We start from the raw sequence: 9,097 nt of genomic DNA on the forward strand, positions 1-9,097 counted from the left end.
TCCAGACTGTTTTGAAAATAAATGAATAAATAAATAAATAAATAACCACAAGGGTTTAAACTGGGGGGATCCCACCGTTTGCAATTTCCTTCAAAACGCGGGAAAAAAATAAATTACATAAATACTTGGATTATTTCATCGTCTCTTTGAAACTCTGCACATCAAAGACTCGCGAACGCAGGTAAAGCTCTCGCGCATTCACATATCAGGTAGGAACGCACAGGTTGGCGTCAGTGCAATTAAATAGACTTGCTCCACAAAACGTGTTTCAAATTTTTGTTTGAGGTTTGTTCATAACTGATACTTACTTTCCCAGTTCTTCGTACAGCTGATATTCGTCGGTAAACCTGGTGCAGGTTGTTGAAGCCATGCTGAGAGAGACGGGAAGAACAATCTGAGTGCAAAAGTGAAATCTGCGGTGGTCTCTTCCTGTATATCCCCAGTGCAGAACAAAGTAAATGATTCAAATAGGAAAAGAAAAGAAAAGCTCCAAGTCTGTCGCTACAGGTTCTTTCGCAGGTGTCAGATGGTGACTGGCACTGTTTTGACACTACCTATTTGAAGTTGAAGCGCCGCACCTCTTCTCATCAGCGGTGTCCGATTCGCGAGTGAACCGTTCGTTTAAAACCGGTTCTTTAGAATGATTCGACTGAACCGATTCTCAAAGCGCTTGTGAGTCACTCGGCTGTTAGGGAACTCTCACTCCATACCAAGGAGGTTTTCGAGAATAACAGATGTGTGTAGTACATATAATTTAATAATAATAAAAACATATCCTCAGTATAACGTCTTTAGTGAAAATTTTAAATTTACCACAAAAAAAAAAAAAGTACCTTTACAAAATGTACACTTAAGAAAGTCACTTTTGCTTTAATGACCGCATGCAGCTCAAATGTTTGCGCAAAAACTGATGCCCAGCAAACACAACGTTCCCCTAAATTTAGCATTTGATTCGCGTTTAGTTATTTTTTGGGGAACCAATTCCTAACGTTCTAGGAACGTTCTCTTTAGGTTTTATTTTTTTGCAACCATAAACTAACGTTCCCAGAACATTGCAGGGAGGTTTTTGTGACAACCTAATAAGAACCTACACAGAATGTTCCCTAAGGTTTTTTTCTAGGTTTTATTTTTATAACCATAAACTAACGTTTCCAGAACGTTGCAGGGAGTTTTTCTTTTAACAAGACCCTACACAGAACGTTCCCTAAGGGTTATTTTTAGGTTTTATTTTTATAACCATAAACTAACGTTTCCAGAACGTTGCAGGGAGTTTTTCTTTTAACAAGACCCTACACAGAATGTTCCCTAAGGGTTATTTTTAGGTTTTATTTTTATAACCATAAACTAACGTTTCCAGAACGTTGCAGGGAGTTTTTCTTTTAACAAGACCCTACACAGAACGTTCCCTAAGGGTTATTTTTAGGTTTTATTTTTATAACCATAAACTAACGTTTCCAGAACGTTGCAGGGAGGTTTTTGTGTGACAACCTAATAAGAACCTATAGAGAATGTTCCCTAAGGGTTATTTTTATAACCATAAACTAAGGTTCCCAGAACGTTGCAGGGAGGTTTTCTTTTAACAAGAACCTACGCAGAACGTTCCCTAATGTTTATTTTTAGGTTTTATTTTTATAACCATAAACTAACGTTCCCAGAATGTTGCAGGTTGGTTTTTGTGTGACAACTTAATAAGAACCTACACAGAACGTTCCATAAGGGTTATTTTTAGGTTTTATTTTTATAACCATAAACTAAGGTTCCCAGAACATTGCAGGGAGGTTTTTGTGTGTCAACCTAATAAGAACCTACACAGAACGTTCCCTAAGGGTTATTTTTATAACCATAAACTAATGTTCTCAGAAAGTTGCAGGGAGGTTTTTGTTTGACAACCTAATAAGAACCTACACAGAATGTTCCCTAAGGGTTATTTTTAAAACCATAAACTAACCTTCCCAAAACTTTGCAGGGAGGTTTTTTTTTTGTGACAACCTAACGGAACTTATAGGTCTACAGAACGTTCCCTAAGGGTTATTTTTATAACCATAAACTAATGTTCCCAGAAAGTTGCAGGGAGGTTTTTGTTTGACAACCTAATAAGAACCTACACAGAATGTTCCCTATGGGTTATTTTTAAAACCATAAACTAACCTTCCCAAAACTTTGCAGGGAGGTTTTTTTTTTGTGACAACCTAACGGAACTTATAGGTCTACAGAACGTTCCCTAAGGGTTATTTTTATAACCATAAACTAAGGTTCCCAGAACGTTGCAGGGAGGTTTTTGTGTGACAACCTAATAAGAACCTACACAGAACGTTCCCTAAGGGTTATTTTTATAACCATAAACTAATGTTCCCAGAAAGTTGCAGGGAGGTTTTTGTGACAACCTAATAAGAACCTACACAGAACGTTCCCTAAGGGTTATCTTTAGGGTTTTATTTTTCATTAATATTTTATTATAATGTTTTAATATCATTTGATCCATTATCCCAGCATGATGTGGGAAAACATATGAACACTCTAAACGCTTTTATGTGATGATTCAAATGTAAAGACGAATCATTTCTTTCGACCAGTTCATTGAAACGAATCGTCCGAACGAACCGATTCGCTAGAATGAATCAATTTTCCAAACAGTGCTTCGGATCGCTCGGTTGAATGCAGTGTAACAACTCCTCCTGGCGGCAAAAACACGCTCGAGCGCTTAAAAACGTCTCGTGTATTTATATCGGAGGATATCAGTGGATGTGTGAGGATGTGTTGATGGACTGTTATGCAACTCTAGCCTAAACTGAACCGGCATATAGTGGGCGAATGCTCAAGATGGGTCTTTTTCACCTTGAATACACTGGATGTAACCAGTTATCCTCTTAAACTAGTTAATCGTTTGCCAATCCAGTGCAGTATTCCCTTCACATCTATACGGTCTTAAAAACAATTTAATGACAAAAAGAGTTTGTACAAATATAAGAATGAATGCAACAACAGGGATTCATGGAACCACTAAGGCTAACATTTTATGTTTTATTCGTTTTATTTATTTTCAGCACTCCAGCTCATTTAAAGCACATTATTACAACGCTCTGCTGCCTTCTGCTGACGATATTTAAGAAGTTAAAATGCTCCCTCATGGCACTGTGGGGCTGTCTCTGCCACAAAATTAAATAAATAAATAAATGAAAATAATAAAAGAGAGAGAGAGAGAGAGAGAGAGAGAGAGATGCAGTTCATTTAACACGTTGTGCGGCATGTTGTCAAACTATATGGGGTAAGTTGTCACAATGAAAACCTGCTGTTTATTGCCACTGATCTTAGAACAATCAGTACAATCTTAAAGGAATATTTCGGGTTCAATACAAGTTAAGCTCAATCGACAGCATTTGTGGCATCATGTTGATTACCACGAAAATTCATTTTGACTTGTCCCTCCTTTTCTTTAAAAAAAAAGGCCAAAATCTGGGTTCCAGTGAGGCACTTACAATGGAAGTCAATGGGGCCAATTTTTGTATGTTAAAATACTCACTGTTTCGAAAGTGTATCCACAAGACGTAAAGGATATGCATGTAAAAATTATTTTAATGTGATTAAAATAACTTGCTAAAATTTTCTGTGTAAAGATATAGTCAATTCTACAACATCGTTGCCATGACAACGTAACGCCCTAAACCCTAAAACCCTCAAACTGCTGTAAAAACTATGACTTAAACAACTTCGCAGCTCACATAATACACAAGTTTTAACAGAAGAATTAATGTAAGTGCTTTTATAAAATGATAAGCTTCACATTTCTGCCTTTAAACCCTCCAAAACATTGGCCCCATTGACTTCCATTGTTAGTGCCTCACTGTAATATCGATTTGCAAAACTGCCGAAATGGTAGTAACATCCAAAAATCAAACCATTTAGCCAACACAATCTGAAATGAATGAATTAAATAAAATTCTAACATATTAAAAAAAAAAATGCTTCAACTTGCCCCAGTCTGACATTTCTGAAATATAGTCTTGTTTTCAGAATACAGTTAGATCTACAGTACTGTGCAAAAGTTTTAGGCACTTAAGATGTTTCACAAAAGCATTTGTCTTAAGATGGTTATTTATATCTTCAGCTTTAGTGTGTCAATAGGAAATATAAATGTTAGACTCACAAACATTACTTTTGCAAATAGAAAATGATTAGAATAGAAGAACAGGGAGCCCTGCATGTCATGGCCCCCACAGAGCCCCCCACTGAACATCTCGTCAGTCTGAGATTACATAAAGAGACAGAAGCAATTGAGACAGTCTAAATAGATTGAAGAACTGTGGTGAATTCTCCAAGAAGCTTGGAACATCCTATCTGCCAACAACCAAGAAAAACTGTGTCCAGGTGTATCTAGGAGAATTGGGGCTGTTTTAAAGGCAAAGGTGGCCACAATCAAGGTGGTGAAGACATCCTCACTATGCAACATATTTCACAAGTGCCTAAAACTTTTGCACAGTACTGTAAATATATTGTATAGTTAAAACTTCAAAACTTCTATTTACTGAGATACAGACCTTGTGACAACTAGCCCCACTGGTGTCCATCAAATATTTTAAACCACATGAAAATAAAAATAAATGAATGATTAAAAGATTAATATTAGAATTGGTTTGATATAGAGGGCATTTAAAACAAATGCTAAGAATTTAAATAAGCTGATTTTTCAGTTGTGTATGTAAACGTTGTAAACAAGAAATTTGGGTCCAGGGGGTGAGCAATAAACTATTCACAGTCTCTCTCCTCTCGAGAGTGCGGAAGGAAGCCCATGTTTTCATTAAGACTCTCTTTGTTGCTCTTTCTCTTCAGAAGCACATATGGACTTTAAATAAAGCATGTTACATCTGTTTCGGTGAGAAGGTCAGCTTGGGCCCCTGCGGAGCCTGCAAGACCTTTAGAGTTAAACATCCATGTCTGCCCATTTCAGAATGAGAATAAAGACCAAATGTGAACAAAAAGATGAATACCTGGACAGCAATGACAAGTGTGGGATCATCAAGGAGATATAGATTGTTTTGTTAACGGAATATTCCAGGTTCAGTACAAGTTCAGCTCAATCGACAGCATTTGTGGCATCATGTTGATTATCACAAAAATTCATTTTGATTCGTCCCTCCTTTTCTTTAAAAAAAAGCAGAAATCGAGGTTACAGTGAGACACTTACAATAGAAGTCAATGGGGCCAATTTTTGGAGGGTTTAAAGGCAGAAGTGTGAAGCTTATAATTTTATAAAAGCACTTACATTAAATCTACTGTTAAAACTCATGTATTACTTGAGCTGTAAAGTTGTTTAAATTGTCATTTTTACAGTCATTTTAGGCATTTAGGGTTTGTTGACATTACATCATCATGGCAACGGAGTTGTAAAATTGCCTATAACTTTACACAGAAAAGGTTAGTAAGTGATTTTATCACACTAAAATCATGTTAACACATATATTGTTTACGTCTTGTGGCTATACCTTTGAAACAGTATTTTAACGTTTACAGATTGGCCCCCATTCACTTCCATTGTAAGTGCCTCACTGGAACCCAGATTTGTGCTTTTTTTTAAAGAAAAGTAGGGATGAGTCGAAATTCCTTTTTGAGGTAATCAATATTATGCCACATACGTTTCAACCGCCACTTGTTCTTGCCATTCCCACACTTGCTTATCTTCATCTGTTACAAAATGCAGTTTTACCCATAATTAGCCAGCTGTCACCTTTTGGCTTCATTTGCATCTTAACTGTGGTTTAAGCAGCAGCTTTGCAACAACAACAACAACAACAAAAAAACAACAACAACAACAACAATGTAATTTGTCTATATTGAAATTACCAGCATTGGATGATAACCGAACTCGCATGGCGGATCCCAGAAGCAGTAGTTTTCCATTTATAAGTACCCAAATCTACTGTTTTTATGTATCTTATCGTGCACACTTTATTTCGGTACCCCCTCATTATCAGACATCACATAAATTGTGGGCGATAAATATGTCTGTGTATTTTCCATATCAATAGGTGTCGATATAAAGTCCAAGAAAACTGGCAGCAAAACATAAAAAAAAAGAAATAAAAAAAATCACTTGGTGCAAAGAAACTATAATGTTTTTCTGTATCTTTTAACAAATATAACCACAAAAGTCATTTTACTGCATATCTGACACCTGCAGCAGACGATCCCCAGACATCTTACTTTGAATTGTGGGCACATTGTGAAAAAAAGCTTTCAGTGGATTCCAATTTTACGACTTTTCTCTGCCATTGTTTCTAGGTCCTGTTTCAAAACAGATTATAATACAAATACATATTTAAGCAGCATGTGTCAGCTTTAAAAGATAGTAATCGCTGTTCAAAGGTGTGTTTTCAAAGTAACGTGAAACAACGAACAACTAACCACTCTTAAAATGCTAAACAGTACATGCCAGATTTTAAACTTTGGTTTTCGCGAAAATTCTGCATGAGACCCAGTATCAAAACTCTCAACAAAAACTGTACATATAAACTGTATAAAGGGATAGTTCACCCAAAAATGAAAATGTATAAACCCCCATTTCGTTCCAAACCTGTAGTTTTTCTTTTGTCTGTTCAACACAAAAGGAAATATTAAGCAGAATGTCCAAGGTTATCTTCATTGATAATCTTCCCCTCCAGCAGAGCTCTTAAATCTTGCCTGGAAATCAACAGGAATGAATGGGTGAGACTATAACACAGAGCATTTTTAAAATGTATTTATCAAATAAAATCAATCAATCAGCCACAATGCAGAAAACATCCACTCAGAAATTATGAGGTGGGACATGCACACACACACACACACACACACACACGTGCATGCTTACACATACAGATCAAAGTTAGTGTCTTCCCCCACATTATTGCTGTTTACGTCACTGATTTGAATTTATCTGTTTCCAAAAAATGGCAAGTTCGCCATCGCAAAGTCTTCTGTTTGCACACAAATTGTATTATCACTGTTCATTGCTGTCCATATCTGTTTATCGCTGTTTGTTTTATTGAAATTTTAATTCATTTACTCTTTTTAGTTATTTCATTTTGATGTTTGGTAACAAAATGCTTTATGTCTTCTCTTCATAATACCTCAGGTTTAACTGTAAGCGTAAGGTCGCATTATTCCAAGAACTGACACTTCAAAACAAGTGGTAATAAAAAGCTTAACTTTGGCAAATAATAGTCTTTGATGATGTCTAAGTATATATCCAAATTCATTACTTGTGAAATACATCTTGATGCATCTTGTTTCAACATTGAGTTACAGAGACTAGGCCCATCTAAATCAATAGATCACTGAAGCCACCTACTGGCTTTAAGTGTTATTTCATGTCATGCTATGTATTTTTTTTATTATTTATTTTTTTTTATTTTTTTTTTACCAGATGGCAGCAAATGCTCCAAAAGCCTGACACAATCTAATATTTTCTTAATTTTTCAGATTAATGCAGTTTATGTTTTTACAGAAATGAAATTAACATAAAAATTTGTTCATTTTATAAAAAAAAAATATATATATATATATTTTTTAAAATCAAATTAAGTCTAAATACCAACAAATTCCAGATTAAATGCAAAAATGTAATGTCTTGAATTTATTTAAATTCATTTCCTTAATAAAAATTATATTCAATATATGATTACCATATCCGGGTCAAATTTGACCCGGAACATTAGAGGTGTCAGCCTTTAGTGAACAGTAACCAAGGGTTCAGAGTTCCAGAGAAGTGGGAGATTGTCAGTAAATACTGGCTTATTTTAGGCAGTTCATCACACAAAACTTATTTTATGCCTTTCAGAAGTTTTGGAATACATAGCGCATAAGACACATGGACAAATTTTATTATGCTTTTGCATCCTTTTTTGGAGCTTGGCAGTTTAAATCACCATACATTTTTGTTGTATGCTCTGACATTATGCCTAACGTCTCTTTTTGTGTAAATACTGACCAAAAGTTCGCTTTTGGATGAACTATTCCTTTAAGAGGAGACTAACAAGTTAAACAAACAATTTAGCTGGCAAGGTCTGATGAAAGTTTGTTTCAGCATGCTTGAACTTCAAGAGAGTGGCACAGAAAGACACTGGCAAAAAAGAGAGTGTGTTGTTCAGAACAGGTAGGAGTATGAGAGATAAAAAAGAGATAACACTGAAAATGCACTATAAAACTATTAATCAACATGATTGTTTGCAGTCTAGAAAGCCTGCTGTTGTAGTTGCGGAGCTGCTATATGCTTACCTACTGCTGTGCAGCATGAAACAGATATGCTGTAAGAGAGAAAATGGCAGTAAGGTACACAGAGGGAAATTATGAACTTGGGTTATTAGCTGGTTGCCAAAAGGAGTTTCAGTCACGCCTGGCTGAAACTGGCCAATGCTGGAAACAGGAGTTGATGCAAATGTGCTAGCCAACCAACCAACAAACTGCATCCAAATGCTCATTCTAAAGAAGGATTTCATACACGAAAACACACAAATACATGCCCTTTACATCCTTGCGTAGAAGTCTATAAATGTCAACATTAAGGGATTAGAACCAAGTGCAGTGGGGAGAGCCAAAATGAAAAGAGTGTTGCGTGACCATGTCTAAAAACTGCCTACAAATGCATGTTTGTGTGGGTCAGGTTTGTTTAAATTGGGAAGGACCAAATGTCCCCACAAGGATAGTTAAACCTGAAATCGCCTGAATAATATTATATATAATATATAATAATGTAAAAATGCAAAACAAAAAACAAAACAAAAAAAGAACGTACGTGTGGGTTAGACTTAAGGGTAGTGTTAAGGGATAGAAAATATGATTAGCTCACTATAAAAACAATAGAAGTCAATGGAAATTCCCCACCAGGATAGAAAAACAAATGTGTGTATGTAAATCACACACCACCAAAACTGTCTCTTCAAACAGCATGTAGCAGTTTGACTCTTAAATCATCCAATGACGACACTACCAACATCATACTTAAAAAAAAAAAAATTTAAAAAAAAGATGCAATAGCTCAACCTCAAGGAATGCATAGCACTGCCAAGAGATCCATTCCTGCTGACAAGCTTAATACCTCCCGTTGACATGTGTGGCTGCTAAG

The 9,097-nt window shown here is 35.8% G+C and overlaps 1 protein-coding gene across 8 annotated transcripts in view; it reads right to left on the minus strand.

Annotated features, from left to right (window-relative positions):
* The window catches only part of LOC127454165 (calcium/calmodulin-dependent protein kinase type II delta 1 chain), a 112,801-nt gene extending 112,212 nt beyond the window's left edge, over nt 1–589 (minus strand). For 5 of the 8 annotated variants that reach the window (XM_051721196.1, XM_051721233.1, XM_051721172.1 and 2 more), the window contains exon 1: nt 309–588. In XM_051721196.1, coding sequence (XP_051577156.1) covers nt 309–370 — 62 coding nt within the window. In that variant the 5' untranslated portion in view covers nt 371–588. Of the gene's footprint in view, nt 1–308 lie in introns of all 8 variants that reach the window. The other 3 variants (XM_051721214.1, XM_051721223.1, XM_051721180.1) reach the window with 2 other exon arrangements.
* Between the last annotated feature and the right edge of the window lie 8,508 nt (nt 590–9,097).

This window comes from Myxocyprinus asiaticus, chromosome 2 (assembly GCF_019703515.2).
Source record: "Myxocyprinus asiaticus isolate MX2 ecotype Aquarium Trade chromosome 2, UBuf_Myxa_2, whole genome shotgun sequence".
Classification (NCBI taxonomy): Eukaryota; Metazoa; Chordata; class Actinopteri; order Cypriniformes; family Catostomidae; genus Myxocyprinus; species Myxocyprinus asiaticus.